Consider the following 20,626-nt stretch of genomic DNA (forward strand, 5'->3'; position numbering starts at 1 on the left):
TGTTTCAAATCAGTACTTTTTACTCTTGCTCTTTACTTGTTCAACAGAAACTTGGTCCCGCGGTTAGAATATTTTAACTAAACAGCAATTTTAAACGTCTTTAGCTTTTTTTTCAAGTTACTGTCTTCGGAAAGATCCTCGGGGCTACGGCGTAGGCTCACAAAGCAGTATTCAGCACCTCCACAGCCAAGCCTTTTACCGGCGAAGGCGCTTTATACCGGATTTCAGGTTCCTTCAGCCTGGCGACGGCGGCGAGGAGCGTGTCCCTCCCCCCCCGCCCCAGACCCCCGCTCCGGCGCCCTCGGGCGCGGGCGGGACGGGGCGCGGGACGCCAGCCCTCGGCCGCCAGCCCTCGGCCGCTGCCCGGAGGCGGCGGGCCCTCCTCCTCCGCGGCGGGGGGCGCCTGCCGGTCCTTCCCGCCGGGGCCGGGGCGGGTGCCGGGAGGACGGGGATGATGCCGGGGGGGCGCTGGCCGCAGGGCTGCTGGGCCGCGGGGCGGCGCTGGAGCCGCTACCTCCGGCGGGCTGGGTCGCCCGGCAACGCGGTGGACGCGGCGGGACCCGCGGCCATGGCCTCCAAGGGGAGCAAGAAGAAGGAGCTCGGCAGCCGTAACAGCTCCGGGCTGCTGGGCGCCTCCGCCAAAGAGTAAGAGCTCCGGGAGGGAAGGCGGGAGGGCGCGGGAGAAGGGTTGTCCGCCCCCCGCGGGCCGCCGGCCGGCCACGGGGTGCGAGGGGTGCGAGGCGGGCGGGCACACCGCGGTGCCCGGCCGGGGCTGCTGCTGCTTCTGCTGCGGCCGCTCCCGGGCAGGCGGCTCGGCCGCCCCCGCGGCCTTCTGGAAACTTCTCCCGGGGCTTGCCGGCCGCCCGCCCGCCCTTCCTCGGGCCCGGGGGGCCGTTAAGGCCCGCGGCGGCGGGGTGCAGCCTTCGGCCGGCCGCCCGTCGGTGTCACGGCCTCGTGGCTGCGGGCACAGGCTGGACGTAGGTGCTTGCCCACGGGCCTGTGCGTGCGCGTAACTTGGGCTGAGAAAGTTGACTGGCTCGCATGGGTGCTTCATTAAAAGCGGTTCCATTCAACAGACGAGGCGGGGTTTGGTTTGTTGTTGTTTTATTTTGTTTGTTTGGTTAAACTGGAGGCCCAGCTCTGCGCGGAAGTTGTGCTTTCTTCCCCCGATGGTATTTCTCATGCATCTGTCCGGTAGCGTCATCCTGCCAAAACGACGTTGCGGGTGCCTTGTTCCGTGGCCGGTCTAGCAGACAGGGTGCCTCGGACCTCGAGGAGAGCCGTAGGGACGAGAAACCCACGGTAGGCGGGTGGGTGCCTGGCTTTGTGACGCAGCTGTTTCTGCATGCGAGGGGCAGCGTGTGGGGCCACGGCGCACAGAATGAAGCATTTGACTTACGGTCAGGAGCGGAGAGGAGTAAGCGTTCGCTGAAAGGGTTCTTTGGGTTTAAAAGAACCTCGAAGCTGTGAATCGGAGGGGATAATTTTGGGAGTACACACCCTCGTTTCCATCAGGTAGAGGAACTAAGCTAGCTGAAGTTTTCAGGGCAAAAGGGTTAACGACGCTTATAGCACATCAGTTTCATTTGCAGGGGGGAAGCACAATTCCCTATGCCTTGAATGTTTGCTTTATGTTAGAATGAATCTGAGGACAAAAATCATTCTTCATATTCATTTCTTAAGTATTTCTGCGTAAGTAGCATCTCTTGAGATATTTAAAAATGATTCACTATTTGCTAGGTATTTAGTGTGAATTTGTGTATTTCTGTGAAGATGTATATTTCTTCCTGCAAAGACAAATAAATAAATAGAAAACATTTACTTCCTTTCACTGTTGCTATTTTGACCTGCAAGTTCTATTTCTATGTTTTGGGCAGCTTTCTCATCCTAAAGTATGTAAGCCTGCACACGTGGCACTGGCAGGATTCAGATGAAAAAGGTATCTGATGGATCTGCTCATGCCCTTTTCTTCTTTTTCCTTCCATAAATAAAGGATTCAGTTGTATCACTTATTTCTCTCTTGAAATCAATCTTCAAATGCCCCTTTGTTCTTATTTCATATCCAGTTACCCAGCCCTTTGCTACAAAGTAGCTTCTTATTTCATATTTTCATACTTCTGTTTTGTATTTCACACCTTGATTCCCATTTTGATAACTTTTCTGCTGTTGCAGGCAGCCAGTATCTCTAATTCTTCCCTTCTCCTCACTGCAACCCTTTGCTTAGTAACTCTTCTTTTTGTTTGTTTGGGCCACAGCCATGCAGCCCCTCGTATTTACTGCTTCAAGCAGTTTATAAAAAATTATCTGATGATATCTAAGCTCTAAGGGACACTTTTATTTTTTAGCACTGTTAGAGGAAAAGAAGTATTTTCTTACTTTCCAGTGTATGTGAAACCGAGTGGGCTGTCACCCAGAAGATTTTGTCCAGTATTTCAGGTTTTGTCGCCCAATAGGCATTCTTACAGTGTGAAACTTTTCTAGCTGTTCCATTAAATTAAGATACATCTTTTTATGGAGGGTCTAAAAATATGTACTTTTTATATAGTAAAATTGTTAATTCTGCCCTGTATCATACATAATAACTTGTAAAAGAATCATTCTTCTCAAATGAGTAATTTGTATCAGACTATCTAGAACAGTATCTGTCTCTTTCTTTAGTACATTGTTACTTTAGGCTTTATTAAATGAAACCAGGATGGATAAATCAGATTAGAAAATTGTTTTCCCTGTATCAAGTTGAGATGAGACTATTTAGTTACAAACTATTTGAATAATAAGTTTTACTGAAACACCTCTGAAATGCAACCTAGAAGATAACGCTCGTGTTCTATTTGCAATCTCATGTTGGACGCAAAGGCCAGGAAACATGATTTATCTCTCACTCTGCAATTATCAACTAATTGCAATGCAACTAATGTCTAGCATATGCCAATGTTAATTCAACGTTAGCTAGTAATCAGAGCACAGGAATGTTTACTCCCTTCACTAAGGCTATTTTATCCCTTTATATCACATAAAATGTAGTAGCTTGAAGATGTCCTAACGGTGGCTTAGTGACTTATGTTACTAAACTATGGAAGAAACTGTCACAATAGCCTGATTGTAATGCAGAACTTTCAAAACACAGAATGTATAGCTTGTATTAATTTTTTTCATTAAGCACGTAACTTCTGTTTAAACTGTAGCATGTCTTTTGGTTTATCTGCTCTACCATTGTGATGTAGAGTGCCCTTGTAAACAGGAGCAAGTCTTAGCAGTAAAGGTCTAGATGTTTCAGTGTATGTGCTGTATAAATTTCCATATGACGCCTTATTGTCCTGAAAGATATTTAGGCATATGAAGGGATGAAGTGACCTTTTTAAAAACAAAACCAAAACCAAAAACAACCCTCTTATTTGATGGAACAGTTTTTAATATACAGAACTACCACTGTTTGTGTTTGTATCAATTAATATTTATATTATATATATATATATATATAACCAGAAATGCTGGTAATGTAAAAGGGGAAACCAGGAAATCTGTGACACAAAAAATCTAAAATTTCAGCAACTCTGATACAGCAACTAATTTCCTGACTAACCTATCTGTGCTCACTTTTTATCATTCTGAAATATTACAAAGGTCTTTTGGATGGATTGATGAAAAAATGTTGGTTTAGGTCAATGCATGTCTTGCCAAGTTCAGCAACTGACCTGATAAACCTTCTTGTTTAAGCTGTCAGGAAAGATTTTGCTTTAGCATCTGTTGAGCTGTAGATAATGAATTTAAATAAAGGAAAGCTGGTGACAGCTTATTTTAAACTTTGCGTAAATAAATTCTTGTCTTGAATCCAAAAATTTACAGAAAAAGTGGCCTCATTTTCTCTTGAAACAGTAGAGAATGGTGCTATAAATAAAATATTTACAAATTTGAATTCAGCACTTGCTACACTTTCAATCATATTGTTTTGCTCTCTAATTTGTAAGTGCTTTCTGAGTTGATTAAAGGCTCTATTCTACTACAGTGTTTAGTCTCAGTAAGATCTTCATCCTGCCGAAAACCCACACGCATCTTAGTACTGTCTAGTCAAAGATCTGGCTGAAAAATCTGGTTTTGCTGAAATCAGTGAAAATTGTTGATAGCTGGAAACTGAACACAGTGGGGCTAAAGGTTTACCCTTGAGAACACTTTTGACACCTTGAAGAGCCTTTCTTCTTGCTTGCCCTTGTTTCCCAGAGAGATTGGAATCTATACCCCAAACCTGATACCAAAAAGACATTTTAGCATTCTTAGTCCCTCTGAAAGGACGGAAACATTGAAACATACTTCTTTTCTTTACTCATGCTATACGCAAGTGGTCTCCAAACTTTTTTGATCCTGCAACCCTATCAGTAAAAAATTTTTGAGCACCTCCCCCAATATACATTTATTTCTTTATAAATTATATACATGCACTACTGAAGTTCTAATTTTTTTTAGCTTGTGCACACACCCCACTTTGGAGACCACTCCTATAAGCTTCAGAATTTCTATGGAGAGAACAAGCAACTAGGCAGTTTCAAGTTTTGAATGACAGTCTGCTAAAGTCTCCAGGGAGCTTTTTATTTGGATCAGGCTTATGGTCAAAACATAGAACTGCAGATGGTGATTTATGCAAAATGGAGGCTGTGTTTCATTTTCCAGTTTTCAACATTGCTTCTAGAGTGCTTTCCCCTTTGCCATAGGATTTGTGATGTTAGAATGATGGCAATGCAGTTGACAGCAGATAGATTGATGTGTTATTTCTTTATTTGGAAATGGAAAGATGCTGTATAGTAAGGAATATCTGTATTACAGTTAAGATATTCTGTGCTTGCAGGTCCATGAGAAGAAGATGCAAATGTTATTCAGGTACTAGAAAGTACAATTCTAGCCCCAAATGCAGAGAATGTTCAATTTTCTGTCTTAAGGCTAGATTTGTATCATTGTTGTCAAGAAAAATCAGAAGAGTACTGAGCTGATTCCACAGGAGTCTGGGATAAAATGATTAATGCTGATGCTTTTAATATTTATAACTGTTGAGAAAAACTGCCGGAGACAGTGATAAAACAACTATACAGTGTAACCTTGTGACTTAGTCCTCATTTTGGTTGGTAATCCATGTGTTGGACAGATTGTTCTATGTTTCCTCAGGTAATGATTTTCTCCTAATAGTAGGCAAGTGTTAGTAATGATCGTAAATGTTTTATCAAAGGCATTTTACCAAGTCTTTTTTTAGTGGGTTGTGGAGATTAGAAGTAAATCTTACACACGCACTGTAAGATTGGAGCTGTGTTCATTGGAGATATGACAATTACTTATCAGATACTTCCATGACATCTGTTTATGTTCATTCTGTTACCCAGCTTGTTCAGTGCGTTTGTGAGACAGAGACAACTTGTAGTGTACAAATTTTGTGTGAGTCTATGAGAACTTAAGTAATGTTACTATCCCTGTATCTGAAAGAGGAATGGATGTTTGCAGGCTGCCTGAGAAAACGTTGCCTTCTAAGTTTAGTATTCTGTGGTAATTGCAAGGTAGGTTTTCCCAGAGGATCTCTGTTTTATTTTTGCACACAACTTTGGACAAAGTTGCAGGGATAAAAATGTCAACAATATTTTCTCTTTTGTCTAATATTGTCTTTCTGATAGTAAATGCTGCTTGTTTTTATATGTCTCTAATGATTGAAATACTGAATAGAAATATCAGTAGTATAAAAAAGAAAAAAGGCTAATAGTTTTTAGAAATAATTTTTAAAAAAAAAATCCTGAGACCTGTCAGTGCTTACACAAAGAATTACAGTGTTATGATTTCAATTCTTGTGGATAACGTTAATGCAGAAGCCCTCTGAGAGTAATGTGTGCGAACATCTGGCAATATATTATGATCAACTTAAAATTACTTTGCTTGATTTCTAGTGAGATCAGGCTTCTTTTTCCCCTGTAAATGCTTACAACAGTCAGCACAGTACATCTGCACTGTGGAAAATCAACAGGGATTATTGGTGGATATATTGCAATGCTGGAGTGGGACCTCAGGAGCATACGGAGAAGGCAGGAAAATTCTTTTGGATTTGCTAAGCCAGACTTCACATGGGTCTCTGCAGGATGCTCCACTGGGTCTCTCTTCATTACTGCTTTCTAATTAGGTAGCAATTCCCTTCAGGAGCTAGGCAGTTGCTAGAGATGACAGGCTGAAGAGCGCAAAAGAACTGCTGTCCTTATAGCTTTTCTTAATTGCATCATTAGAGGCTACTGAGAATCTGATCTTTCCCAGGTTTCAATGGCTATAGTGAATAGGAATTGATGTCTTTGTCGGCACTGAAGAGATTCTGGCTAGTAAGAATGGATAATGAATTAAAATGCTTTTAAAATGAATTTGATGAAGCTCTATGCCATTGAGCACAATCTTCTGAATTACACTTGAGTCATCAGCATCTATCTGAAGTAGGGTTTGGGTTATTAGGGACAAAAGCAAGAAGTTATGGTCAGTGCCAAGAGAGGCAATTGATTTAGGGATAATTGTGGCACAGGCAGAGGTCACAGATGTCTAGGGGAAGGTCAGAGTGGTGCTGGAGTTCTTTTTTGGGGAGAGCAGTAACTAAGAGCAATATTTACTGCTGATGGATCCTTAAGGACCTGCAGAGACATGCTGAAGCCTGGACTGGCTGGAACAAATTATTTAAAGTTTAGCTGTGTGCCTGATGGATTGCAATGAGTAGCAGGCTGCTGCACTGCTGTTGTACAGTGGGTTGATGCACCAAAGCCTAGGATTACCTGATGTTTGTTATTAAGATTAAAGGCTGGTACAATAAGAACAGAAAAAATAGCGGCATTACTAATTCATACTTGAATTCCCATATGCCTAGGGTAAGGATTCACCCAAGGCTTATGATTGAGGTTTTATCCACTGCCAGCATGTGTTCCTCAGGTTAAGTATTCTTAAGGTTTAGGCTACAGCAGTGGTTTAGAGAATATAGACTGAACAGATTAATTTTTTGATGTTTTGGGTAGGGCTTGCTAGATTGACTGAAGTTTGGGAATGGCAAGAACTAATGTCTTGTGAATAATGGCATGGTGGTTGAACTTGAAGCTGCTTTTAGTGTGCTGAAGCGCTTGTGTTGGTTAGTGCAAGTTATAAAGGGCACTAAAAATTTACATGGGGTCATGGAACCAGTCTGTGGAAAAGAAATCAATTGAAGATTATATAAATACATAGCAACCACATCTAGCTCAGGAAGTGCTTGAGCTAAAAATGATTGGAGATTATCAAAGTATTAGGGAAATATACTATATATGCCTTTATGCTCTTCTGTAGGCTTTCCATTGCACGTAATGTTTGAGACAAGATGTTGGGCTATAGTTCACCCTTGCTCTGACTCAGTACTCCCATTCTTACATTTGTGGGTTGCAACATACATGTTATTGAGAGATGGCGTTACTATATTATTGTAAAAGCTAGTTAGATTCATATGTACATGCTTATGCATGTTTATGACCTTGCATGAGCTTCAGTCAGAGATGAGTATGGCTTGGTGGTTCTGACTAAGTTCTGCTAGAGGCTTGAAACAGAGTTAAAATTTTGGGCAAAAGGCATTGAGGATGCTAGTCCTGATTTTTGCAATTTTTGGATTAGGCTTATCCATTTTATAGTTAACTCTGCCCCATTTATTTGAAACTGGGCTGTCTTTAAAAATACAGTTAGTTTCGAGGTTATGGTTATGAGAAACATAGCGTTTGAGTTCAAAGCATGCTAGTGTCATGGTTTAACCCTCGTGGGCAGTTCAGCCTTACACAGCTACTGGCTCACTCCTCTCCAGCAGGATGGGGGAGAGAATCCAGGTACAAGTGCAAAAGCTCGTGGGTTGAGATAAAGACAGCTTAATAGATAAAGCAAAAGCTGTGCGTGCAAGCAAAGCAAAGCAAGGAATTCATTCACTGCTTCCCATTGGCAGGCAGGTGTTCAGCCATCTCCAGGAAAGCAGGGCTCCATCACGCGTAATGGTTACTTGGGAAGACAAATGCCATCACTCTGAACATCCTCCCTTCCTCCTTCTTTCCCCAGCTTTTATTGCTGAGTGTGACATCGTATGGTCTGGACTATCCCTTGGGTCAGTTGGGGTCAGCTGTCCCAGCTGTGTCCCCTCTCAACTTCTTGTGCACACCCAGCCTACTTGCTGGTGGGGTGGTGTGAGAAGCAGAAAAGGCCTTGACTCTGTATAAGCACTGCTTAGCAATAACTAAAATATCCCTGTATTACCAACACTGTTTTGAGCACAAATCCAAAACAGCCCCATACTACCTACTGTGAAGAAATTTAACTCAATCCTAGCCAAAACCAGTACAGCTAGTTACTGGACTTTCCAAGGGAAAGAAGATTTATGTGAAGAATTTTAAACCTTCACTGCATTCGTAATGTTCTTTGCAATTGTAACTGGTAATGTATTACAAGATATTATAGCCTTACTACAAAGCTGATTTTGGATAACTCAGGAGGCTCTTCTATCTCAAATATCTCAGTTCACATCCTTCCTAACCATATGCATCACCAAAGCCAGTTAAAGCTTCACAAGAGTCTGGGACTGAGCTGTGGTGTATCTTGAGCTGCAGCAGTTGTTCATTTCCAGTTTGCAGCTACTGTCCTGATAATCCTGAGGAACAGGCATTTTGAGATCATGGTCTCATTTAGCAGGCTGTTAACTGCAATAACTGCAAAGATGAACAGAATTCTTTTGTTTTGAATGGCTGTCCAGAGCCTTTTGGAAGGGTTTGTTGGCTGTTTTCATTACCAATACAACAAGGCATTTCCTGTTCTCTCAAATAATTCAGAAGCAACATAAATCTGTATTGGCCCAGGATTCCAGGACATCCAGCTGCAGAATTGAAGGGAGAAGTGTTTATGTAGCTTAAAATGTCACCATCTGAAACGCTGAGCAAATGGTACCATCATGCACATGCATACTTTCCCCGGACATAGTAATGCTAGTGGATAAATGTGTTACAAACTTAAGTTCAATTTGGGTGAAATTCTTTGGTTCATGATTGTTCTTCAGAAGTTATTTATTGCATCAATGTGCATCTGCAAACTCTTTTACTGTACTGATGTACCAATACCTAAATTACAGCAAAAACTAGAGACATTCCTGGAGAGTTTACATTGTCCTTCCTGAGCCTAAAATATCTGCCTTTCATGTATTGTCTTTTATTGTCTATTTGTTTTGTACATAACTCATATTTCCAAGGCCAGTATTTTTGTTAGTCTCCGAAATAAAGTTAAGCACACCTAGAATTTTTAGTGTTAGCATTTTCTGGCCAGAAAGATGAAGATCTTGCTTTCAGCACCTATGCTTCATTCATTGAAATGCTTCGGTGTATAAATGCAGTACAATTTTAATCTATATAGTCAATTTGTTAGTACTTTTTATTTTTCCTTTTCTTCTGCCTTTAACTTTTTTTAGTTTCATGCTTTGTGGTAAGACAATGGGTTCTTCCCCAAGTAAATATGATAAACATATTAAAATAGCATATAAGCCAACCAGTAAGTTGAATTTTTGATGTAACTAGATTACATTTTAATTAGGAAATTATGTATTCAAATTAGTTTTCCTAGTTAATTCTAATTAAAACAATGAACCTCTGAGAGCTCAGCCTATCCTGATCTGTAGATTTCAAACTTCATAGACTCATGGGCATGAAAACATTAAGTAACATACCAGTGGCAATATCATGTTAAATGCTGTGCTCCCTACTGGTCTTAGTTTTATGTTTTTCTTCCTGTGGAACTCAAAGCAATGTCAGAGGATCTTGCAGGCAAACACTCTCTACGAGCCATTGGTTGGAGACTGTGCAATCAGACTGTGCAATAGAAGTCTAGACTTCTATTACCAGGAACAGTGTAATAGAGAAAAGCAGCTTTCAGCAGAACTATATAGCAGAAAAAAGCACTGCCAAAAGAAAAATAATAATAATTGTGCTTTGAAACTGGAGAGCATTCTTAAGATATCATGTTAGAGACTCTGTTTGCAATGGATTATTCACCTGCTTAAGCAGAATGGTCTTTACCTTCTTCTGTGAGCTCTCTGTAACCACTGCTGAAGAAATGGGATTTCCTGGTTTTCTTATTGACACATGCTAAGTGCTTTGTAAATGAGTTGACCTAAATCCACAGAAGTACTGAGGTGCTCTGCCATGCAGAGATTTCTAGTTCTTAGTTAGTTACCCAGGTGCCATACAGAAGGCACAAAAGGATTTTACAGAAGCCAACAAGGAAGAAATGCCAAAGAAAGGAGCAAAACACAAGCCATGTTCCTCAAAGATACTTGAGTGCCAAACTCTATTGTGGAAATAGGTGCTACAATCTCCCCAACATTCTTATAGCTGAATCTAAGGCCAGCTCAATCTTTTTAGCAGGAAACACTGGGAGAAACAAACTGAGAAAAGTTACTGGTTCCATAATTTCTAAGGTGCTGTACAATTATATGGGGAAACATGACTTCAGATTCCTCTTTGAATCAGGTACAGTAAAGAAGGATTTGGAAGGAGATCCTCAGCTTTCTGCCTTGGAGGACAACCAGAACAAGTGGATGCTCTGTGCCTGTGTTGGTAGTGATTTTTCACACAGAGCTTGGTGGAATGGAACTAAGATCCCCCAAGTGGCATGTTCCTTTTCTTCTTTTTTTTGTCCTAAGTTTGACAGAGGTATGTGCTGCTTGAGATAGTCTGTTCCAGAAGCTATAGATCATTATTCTCACCTGAGTCACATCTGATGTAAAAGAGTTCTGCTGGCTAATTATGTGCTGAGCAGTCAGGTGTTTCCTTTTATTGGTTTTAAATTTGCTGTGTTTTATGTTAGATGCATTATTTTTCTTGTGTCGTGAGAACAGATAAAGAATACACTTTTGTCTGTACTACTCAGTATTTTGTACGTTTATGCTTTCCTATGCCGCCATGCTCTAAACTGTTGCCTGTCACTCAATTTCCAAAGTTATTTTTACAATGCTAGGGCAACTGAACCAAATATAGTATTTCATTTAAAGGACATAAAATTGATTATACTGAGTGGCGTCATACTAATTTCTTCTACTGGACATCCTGCTTCTAATGTGTCCTAGTGTTTTGTTTGCTTTCCTTGACTATACTTGAACAGAGATCTTAATTGATCTATCATACTGACAGACAGCTCCTGATCTTAAAGTGTTATCATTAACTGCGAACTATATAACCAGTAGTCATTTGCTGCTATTTGGAAGGACAGTGCATTGATCAAACAGAAGTTTGGTCTACAAATTGGATGTAGATGTTTCCTGCACTCAAATCTGTGACTTGTTGAAAGACTGCAAGATGCAGCTGGGACCCCTTGGTGCCTATGGTAGTCTGTACTCTGTTCGCTTGGCCTGTCACCTCCACCTTTTGAAACCAGGTAACCATAAAGGATTTGGGCCAGCTGACAACAATCCCTTGGCCACTGCTTTCCATCAATTTTTCTTTGAAATAATGTCCAGGAAACACCACTGTGTACAATTTGGGCAAGGGATTTGGCATGTAGCTTTTTTTATCCCTTTCTATAACATGGAAAGCAAACCAGGAAGGAACATCTCACTTCCCATTAATATGCAGGCAGATAAAAATAAGAAAATGTGGACTTCTAGCTGGCAAGGCTAAATGTGAGGCTAGGTGACCATTCTCTCTTAGCAAATGTGCATGCATTTGAAACAGGCTCATTTTTGGCAAATTATTGAAGTAACTATTAGTAGTTCGTCTGACACCTACAAGGATGTCAGCTATGCTTAGAAATGAGAATATTACACTTGAAAGTAGTGATCCAAATTAGACTCCTTTAAAAATAATATGCCTATATAGAATAATCAGTTGGTATTCATCTTTTCTTTCTATCATCACTTTAATTTTCCACAGTTTGATCTTGCTTCACACAGAAAACACTCTGTGCTTTTTGAGGAAGAAATCCTGCCCCAGTACACAAAAGTGAAATGACAACAAAACCTGTTGTCCTAGGCTTTGCAAGCAACTATCACTGCAACTTAGACGCTTTAGAGTTATTCGTTCTGCTCATCGTACCTGAACTGCATCCATGGCTTGAGTCTCTCCCCAAACTTTAGAGCTCTGAGCATTTCGACTAGTGTATTTTTCTCTGCGGAGAATCCTTTAAGTTTCGGCTCCAGCATCCAAGATAAAAATAATGGTAAGTTACAACACATTCATATTGTTGTTTTATTTGGTAGTTGCTGCTGACTATACTAATAATAAAGAGAAGACTGTATTGCCTTAGCTGCTTATTAGATTGTCTGATTATGACTCATTCTGTTCATTCCTCTTCTGAAGAATGGCACTAGGTATGAAGAAAAAGAGCAAATCATTTTGCCACAGAGTTATTGATACTTGGTCAAATGTTCTCATATCCTTTCCAGATTCTTATGAACTTGAGTGTTGCCATGGTTTCTGCTGTGGGTTTCTAAGATATTTAGATGCTACTTTAAAAAAAAATAAAAATCAGTGATTAGAGGTTAAGAGAACTTTCTGCCATAAATAAGGTCTTCAAAGGGGCCTTTTGTCTTTGAGTTCTGAAGAGCTTAAGGAAAAAATTAAGTAGTTTCCCCACAGGGTGCACTTAGAGGAGAATTTGAGCCATCTGTTTGTTCTCTTTTTCCTAATATAAAAGCCTTTACTGGGGCCAGAAATTGTTTCTTCTGACTGCTTGAACAATCCAAGGGAAGGGATATTGAGAATTGAGAAGAGAATTGAAAGAGAATTGTTTCTCTTTACTGCTTCCTGGTAAGTGGAAAGAGCCCCCAGTTCTCATCTCCCTGTAACACAACATTGGTATCCAATGGGGAATATGATATGTGAGATTCCTCACTTCCATCTCTTCCTTCAGATTGCTCTTGCTTCTGTACATATAGAGGAGTTCAGAGCATTCAGAGGAGTTGAAGGAGGAAAGAAGGATAAAAGTTTCAGCTCCGAGCCTTGTTCACTGACATGCCAGATAGTAGTTACCTAAATATCATGTCCTGTTACTGAATCATTTCCGTTAGTTATTGGCCATCCCAAGAACTGTAGTCAGTGTGACATCAGATATATGTTAATAGTGTATTTTCTGGGGTTTGAATGAAACTAAGCTTTACAGTGTAATGGTTGCAAACATTTCATGGAAAGAATAGATAGTATTTAATGAAAGGTAAAAGATTGGCAACACTGTCCAGGGAATAAGGTGAAAATGATGAGCATCAAATAGATTTTGTCTTCTGTTGGGATATTGTTATGATCAAATTCACAGATTATCTTTTAATCTTTAAAACATGCTAAGGGTAATGTTCATGACCATTTAAAACACCTACAGGGAGCACTAAGATGGGATGAAGTGATGGCCTGTTGGCAGTTATTTAGCAACAAATGCCCTGCTGTGGAGATAAACAAATTCTTAATGGAGTGAATCAAATGAAGACCAAACTCTCAACCATGACATCTACAGAAAGGCTAGCATATAAATACCAAATCATGCCATACCACCTAAATGTATCATACTGCAAATAAAATGGCTGGTTTGTTTAAACAGTTGCTGTTACAGATGCCAATGCTCAGTCTTCTGATTCTCCAAAATGTGCTTTAAGCAAACATGTATTTTACTCCACAGTTGAAGTTAGCTAAGAACAGATGCGTAGACAGTAACTGTAGCTCAGCTGCTGAGTAGCAATTCATTAAATCAGTCAAAACTTAGCTTTCAATTTTGCATCTCAGTCCTGAGGCAGAGATCCCAATACTCTGTGCTAAGTCCATGAAAACCCCCGTATTGATTTCTTAGGGTGATAATATAAAGCAGATCTTAAACTTTGAAACTTAAATAGATTCAATAGAAATAAACAAATGAAACCTTAATGGAAACAGAAAAAGGATTTAGCTGCAAAAAATATCATCTTTGCAACCTGTGTCATAAGGAATGACAAGGATCGCAGAAAGAATAAATAAGACTGGATATATCCATATGCAAATAACTAACCAGAAACCCTGAAGAAGTCATTGATGTGATGGAATCCCTGGGGTTTTTTTTCCTAACTTCCAAAGTACAGACATGGAGACAGAAAAAGCTGAAGCACTTTTATCTGTCAAGGCTGCAACCGGATTTCTACATAAAGCCCCAGAGTCATTGTGGAAGCAGTGCTGGCATTATTATTGAACTATTAAACAATTTTATCTGTTTAAAATACTCCCAATTAAAATTACTGTGAGAAGATGTCTCATTTCCATCCTCAGATCTGCTCATCTAAGCAAAAGTGAAAAACTAATTATTTTTCCTTCCTTTTCAGGGGTTTTGTTTTGTTTTATTGTTAAGGAAAGTGACAGCATCAAAATGCTAAGTGAGATTAAAGGTGCATCTAACTTTTGCGAGGGAGGGTTAGGAAAGAGGGTATTTAATCTTTATGTGGAGGAAAGAATGAAATAGGAAGAATGATGTCTTCCTGAATTCTAAACAACCCGCATAGTGTCACAAAATTATTACTGTCTGGTGACCCAGAATGATGTGAGTACTGGGAAAGGAAGGTGGAGTAGCCATGCTGTTCTGAAACTAAATACCAAAACTTGTGTAATTCTCTTGAGAAGAATCCCTTCAATGTTGCTGGGTTCCCTCTGTGAGGAATGGTCATATATAGTTTACAGGTAGATTTATCTACTTTAAGAAGAAAATATTTGCTCCCTAGACTCCATTGACCATGTTGACAAGGTCTTGCTTACAGAGTGAGTGAGCAGCTGAAGTGTGGATGTCTACAGACTAAATGACTATGTTTAACTTGAGAGAGCACACTTCCAGTACCTTGCGGGCCTGTTTCCTGTCTCTCTATTAAATCTGAAGTCTCTGAAAAACTTAGGTTGCAATGTGTGTGCATTTTTTTTTCCTGTTGTGTTTGTCTATCCTGCCATTCCCTATTTCCCCTGTTGGCACTATATCAATTTTACCACTATTCTTGGAGAAGCTGCTTAGAGGGTCAGAGGTGAATTAGTGCCAACTTCATAGTGTTTCCCTCATTTGGCAATTTATTCTTCCTTTTTCTCCTTTAGGGTTTAGCACAGGATTAAAAACAAGTCTGCCAGTAAGTTGGTATTTAAAATACTGTTGCACAATGAAGCATCCAGCTTAAGCATAAAATACCAGTAATGGTTTGCATTGTCCTTGTGTCAGTTAGTGTGTTTAAAGAATTCTCAATAAATTATGTTATTCAATTCTTGCAATAAAGGAACTTCTTAATAACCTTACTCAAACACAGTATTTTAATAAATTCAGCTGTCTTTTTTTCACTTATTTATATTTGGAGTCCAATTAAATGGCAGTTCTTTATGAATTTTTCCAAAATCTTATTGAATCATCCTTTTTGAGAGGCAGGAGCACTGGGCTTCCCCAACTTAGTTTAGGCATCTCAGTCACAGACAGCACTGTTCCCATGTTTTCCACATTGTTAGTGTTGAGGGTATGCTATTATGTCAAAGTTTATTGGAAAGTGATTCTCTGACTTAGTGTGATCGTCAGCTAGGCAAGTCTTTCCATATCTCATTGTTGTTTTTTAAAAATATGCTTCTTTATTATTCTGTTATTGGCCCAAAGCATTCAGAAATCTTACAGCAATTATTGCAATTATTATTTAATTTTCTTTGGGAATGGCTTCAGAACATCTTTATCATTATTATTATTATTGTTATTATCATTATTATTGAGTGAAACTTCCATGCTTCTCTATAAATATTTAAAAGATCAAATGCAGACTTAGGGGAAGGAAAAAAGATACAAAAAATTAGAATTAGTCCTTGAATATTTAAAATTGCTACATACATCATTCATATTTCATCTGAAATAGGAAAAAAGTAGAAAAAGTAAGAATTTTAACTTGACATTTTTTGCTTATAAGTATATGTAAGAAGCTGCCAGGAGTTGTACTTAAATCAATGTTGAAAGGGGCAGAGTTTCAAAATATCAGAAGTGTTGAAGTTGTTGGTACAGCTAGCATTCTGGTTTTCATTTTTCTTAATGCATGCAGCTAACGCAGATACAGCACATTCTTTGAAACAACTGGAACTGATAGAGACATTCCTAGTAATCCAAAGAAACTGATAAACACTACAGGGTTTTCAATTCTTGTTAAGTATTATTGAATATAGAACAAAGCATCATTTGAGTCTTCAAGAAAATGCTAGAGAAAAAATGATAACATTAATGAAAGATCAAACATAATAGAGAGAGGCTGGAGGCCATTTACAGATGACTGAGATGAGAAAAATGGAAAAGCAAAGCAAGGTATCACTCCACAGAATACATCTTCCTTCCAGTTAGAATGGTAGAAGCTATATTTTTTATTTGGACAGCAAAAGGCACAGGTGGTATTGAATTTTTACAAGCTGTCTTCAAATAAAAGTTACTGGTAGAGTGGATGAATGTAGTTATTGTCTAGACAGTGAGAAATCTTTATTTTTACCCATGTCTTTGTCCTTATTGCTAACAACAAAGTATTATGGAATCACAGAAAAATGTTGATTGAAAGGTGCCTCTGGAAGCCATCTAGTCTAATTCCCTACTCAAAGGAGGGTCACCCTAGATCAGGTTGCTTAGGTCTTTGTCCATTTGAGTTTAAAGTATCTCCAAGCACCGTAGTTCCCCAGATCCTCCTTCTTACCGTTTCTTAAGATGAGTGTGATGTTTGCCTTTTTCCAGTCATCAGAAACTTTGCCCGATTGCCACAGTCTTTTGAATATGATTGACAGGAGCCTCGGAGTGACTCCAGTCAGCTCCCTCAGTACCTTTGCTCACATCCCAACTAGTCCCATGGAGCTGTCTGTGTCCAGTTAGCTTAAGTGTCTCCTAACTGCCTTCCTCTACTGTAGATAATGCTTCACTACTACAGACTCTGTTAGTAGACTCATGGACTGGGAGGCCTGAGAGCCAAGTGTGCCAACAAAATCCAGGACACAAAAAGGCATTGTGTATCTTGGCCTTTCCTATGTCCTTTGTCACTAGGTTCCCTGCCCCATTAAGCAGTGGACATGCACTTCTCTTACTTGGTCTTCCTTTTGCTGCCAGTGTACTTGTAGAAGCTTTTTTCCTTGCCCTTAATGTCCTTTGATTATTTCGACTCCAGCTGAGCTTTTGTTTTTGTAATTTCATTGCTCTACACTTAAGCAATGTCTCTGTTCCCCCAAGTGACTTGCCCCTGCTTCCACCTTCTGGGAGATAGGGCTTAATAATGTTTTCAGGTGTCACTTGGTACCTGCCGTTTTCACCTAGCCAGACTACTCATTTATGTAGTCTGTGTTTGTCTTTAGAATGTAGTCATAATTAATGTTGCACCTATAGAGGAACAATGAATTAATATTGTGTACAACAACTAAAAAAGAGCATTTGTGAATTATGACACTGTGACCATTTTATCTGAAGTGTCAAATGCTTTGTGCAATCTGAGTGATGCTGTAAATCATAATCAGGGCTCATTTTTTTCTGTGGATTCACCAATATCTTAAGAGAGAGCTATAATTCTGAAATCTAAAATGTGAGTATGGTTTTATATGATATCACTGATGGTTTGTATATCAGTATAAATATCCACGTGAAATGATATGGCCAGGAGTTAAAAAAACCTGTTCTCAAATATTAAAAAAATGGAAGCTTTCCCTTTCAAATCTCCTAAAGATGGCAGTTGCTAAAGAAATTAAGCTTTCATTTTTAAAAAATATATTTCTTGGCACCAGTTTGTAAAAATAGCTCGGTAGCTGTAGCCCAAAACACTGTTATCTTCCCAATCTCCTGGACATATTTGTAGGAATTCTGATGTTTCATAAAAAAAAAAAATATATATATTAAAATAAGTGTGTGATTTAAGGAAAGAAAATAGAAAATTACAGTATCGTTAGCTTTTTATAGCTGATGTACATAATGTAATAGAAGTGTCATATAAGTATATTGTTAAGGCTCCAGTAGTAAAAAATTCTCTGTCTAATACTGTATTTCTGCTGTAGGACACTGCTGAGTTTCAAAGAGGAAATTCTGGCCTTAGCCCTTCTTTCCAACTAGTTGAAGTTCATATGTTTTTTCTGCAAAAAGATTAATTTAAACCCTTTTGCTCAGGTTTTGATGCCTGGTTGATTCTCAGGTCCCTGCAGCTTCTTCCCTTTGTTCTTTTGAGTAGACAAGATCTACAGTTTATTGCCAGTGGGTTTGGGAGAATATAATTAAGATGTGACCTGGACATACTTTGTCTGCTTCCAGGTTTGGTAGTTAAGGAGGAAGGAGCTGCTGTGTTCTCATTCTAGCTAATTCAGGTTTTTAGCCCTTCGTACGCACTGCAAAAATGACATGCACAGGTACTACTAGTTCTGGTTGGTAGCTATGAACACGTTGTGTATTAGTCTTGTGAAAATCCCTGCAGTCTCAGCAAACTTTTTACCAGAGTTGTGAATCCCAAGAAGAGGGTAATGAAAGTGCTGGTAGCAAAAGAGGCCCTGAGAATGACACTAACTGGAGACAGAACTGGCTGGTCTAGCAGCTCACAGGTGCCTAGAAGTGGGAGTCCTTTTCACCAACATGTCATTTATCCATGGCAAGCTCCTTTTGGTTGGTTAAAGAAAATAAGTCAGGAAAAAAAAAAAAAAAGAAGAGAGTTGAATTGGGTTGTGAATGCTAGGACTGGCAGAGGAGACGAAGGAAAGGGGAAAAGGAAGAAGGATGAAACTGCTCTCGGATTCTGCTTTTGTGCTTCAGCTGTCCCATTTACTTCAGCAGGATTCCTCATATAAATGCATTTAAATATTTTGCTGGTTTATACCTAGTAACACCATCTAGCACTTCTATAGGCTTGCTTATCTTAGTGCCAGAAAGTTATTGTAGTTACTAACACTAAAATTTTCATTACAGTACATTAAAAAAAGAATATTTTATGAGATAAAAATCTTCCTACTACCCTTGCCTGTTCATTTTTATTCATGCATCTGTTTGTTTCCCAGGGCAACTATGTCTTCCCATGTAGGTGCTTCCAACGAGAAGTGGAGATTTCCTATTTGGCCAGAATGGAATGAAGCGGATATCAATGCAGAAAAATGGGATACTGGAAAAGTTGGAAAAGAGAAAGAAAAAACTGGAAAAAGTCCCATTTCAGTAAGTTGTGTGACACATATATATTATTTCCACTTCATTTTTTATACCTGTATTTAATAGAATATTTGTCACAACTTGAAAATAATTTGTTACTGAGAAATATATTAATTTTCAATCATATCTTTTCAATAAGTTTAAATAGTTCCCTCCTAAACTAAAATAATAAACTAAAAATATTGTGCATTGTTTATTTGTTGCTTCTTAAATGAACTGTTAACATATGTGTGTGCATTAACGTGTGCACATTAATGGTTTAAAAAAAAATGCAACCCGAAAATCTATTTCATAACATAATTAAAACTGGGGATGTGGGAACAGCTGAACTGTTGTAGTATGTCAGAGCAATCCCTTCTCTGGGCACTGCAGTTTCTGGGGCCTCAAAAGGTTAAATGCACCCATCTTTATTATGGGAAAAGCGGATGTTGAAGTCTTTTCTTTTGCACACCTCAGTTTCTGGACATGTGAAACAATATCTGCAGTTGTAGAGTGGAGAGAATGGTTTGAGGAGATAACATTATTTTGCAGAAAGTAAGCGCATACCAGATGCGGAAAAATTCCTCAGTCTTTCCAACGTTGGAATGACTTTTAAGTCTCATCTGGATTTTTACTCCTTCAAACTGTTTATCAATACAGAATGTACATGCATTTTATGTAGAGTAGTAGTAAAATTATTTCTTAAAGAGTTTCTTAAACTTAGCATTTTTAAGTGATATTTAAAATCCATTTAATATCATGCTTAATAATCTATTTTATATGCAGATTTTGCATTGTTCATATGTTTTTTCTGTATGTTTTCTTCTGTGCTATGTACATGTTGCATATGTGTAGATTTTTTTTTTTCCCTGTCCCAAGCTTAAATATATTGTACCCCTATGGGGCCAAAGAGCTCCTCTGAGGGAAGGTATAGGTTCTATGCTGAGTGCTGCCATTAACTTGACAGGTAAATAATTTTCCTTTGTGTCTTTCTTCTGTTCCATTACCACATTTGGTGTCTTTGGGCTGTACTCTAAACATTTATCTAGCACTAATCTGTTAGGTCTGCCAGACATTATTATAATATAGATAAAATTTAAAAATAATTGTAACTGTAAATCTTTCTTCTTTTTTAGCATAAGAGGTATTCTGAGGTGTTTACTAGACCATTCAGTTCTTCAGCCACAAGCTATATGAAACATTGCTCTTTTTACATGTTTAAAGGAGTTGTTAAATATGTTGGTCACAGCAGACGAATTTACAGATCTAAAGAATTTTCTAATATGGCCTCTTGATCCAAACAGCTAGCCAGAATTCAACATCATATAGGGTATTTCAGTTAGAAACAGAGTTAGTGATGGCATCCAATACCTTTGAGTACACTTAGAACATGAATATAAACAATCCTATTTTCTTGTGCAGGAAACAGAATCAGTTGGAAGTGATCTCTTTCCTTGTAATACTAAAGCTCTTTTACCAAACACCCCTACACAATAGCCTCTGTTAGGAC

General features: G+C 39.0%; 1 protein-coding gene across 1 annotated transcript in view; it reads left to right on the forward strand.

Moving 5' to 3' along the window:
* Positions 1 to 453: 453 nt before the first annotated feature.
* ADGB (androglobin) overlaps positions 454 to 20,626 on the forward strand; it is a 121,052-nt gene continuing 100,879 nt past the window's right edge. Inside the window, exons 1-2 of the mRNA XM_030023512.2 lie at positions 454 to 645; positions 18,993 to 19,143. Coding sequence (XP_029879372.1) covers positions 455 to 645; positions 18,993 to 19,143 — 342 coding nt within the window. The 5' untranslated portion in view covers position 454. The remainder of the gene's footprint in view (positions 646 to 18,992; positions 19,144 to 20,626) is intronic.

This window comes from Aquila chrysaetos, chromosome 8, assembly GCF_900496995.4.
Source record: "Aquila chrysaetos chrysaetos chromosome 8, bAquChr1.4, whole genome shotgun sequence".
Lineage (NCBI taxonomy): Eukaryota > Metazoa > Chordata > Aves > Accipitriformes > Accipitridae > Aquila > Aquila chrysaetos.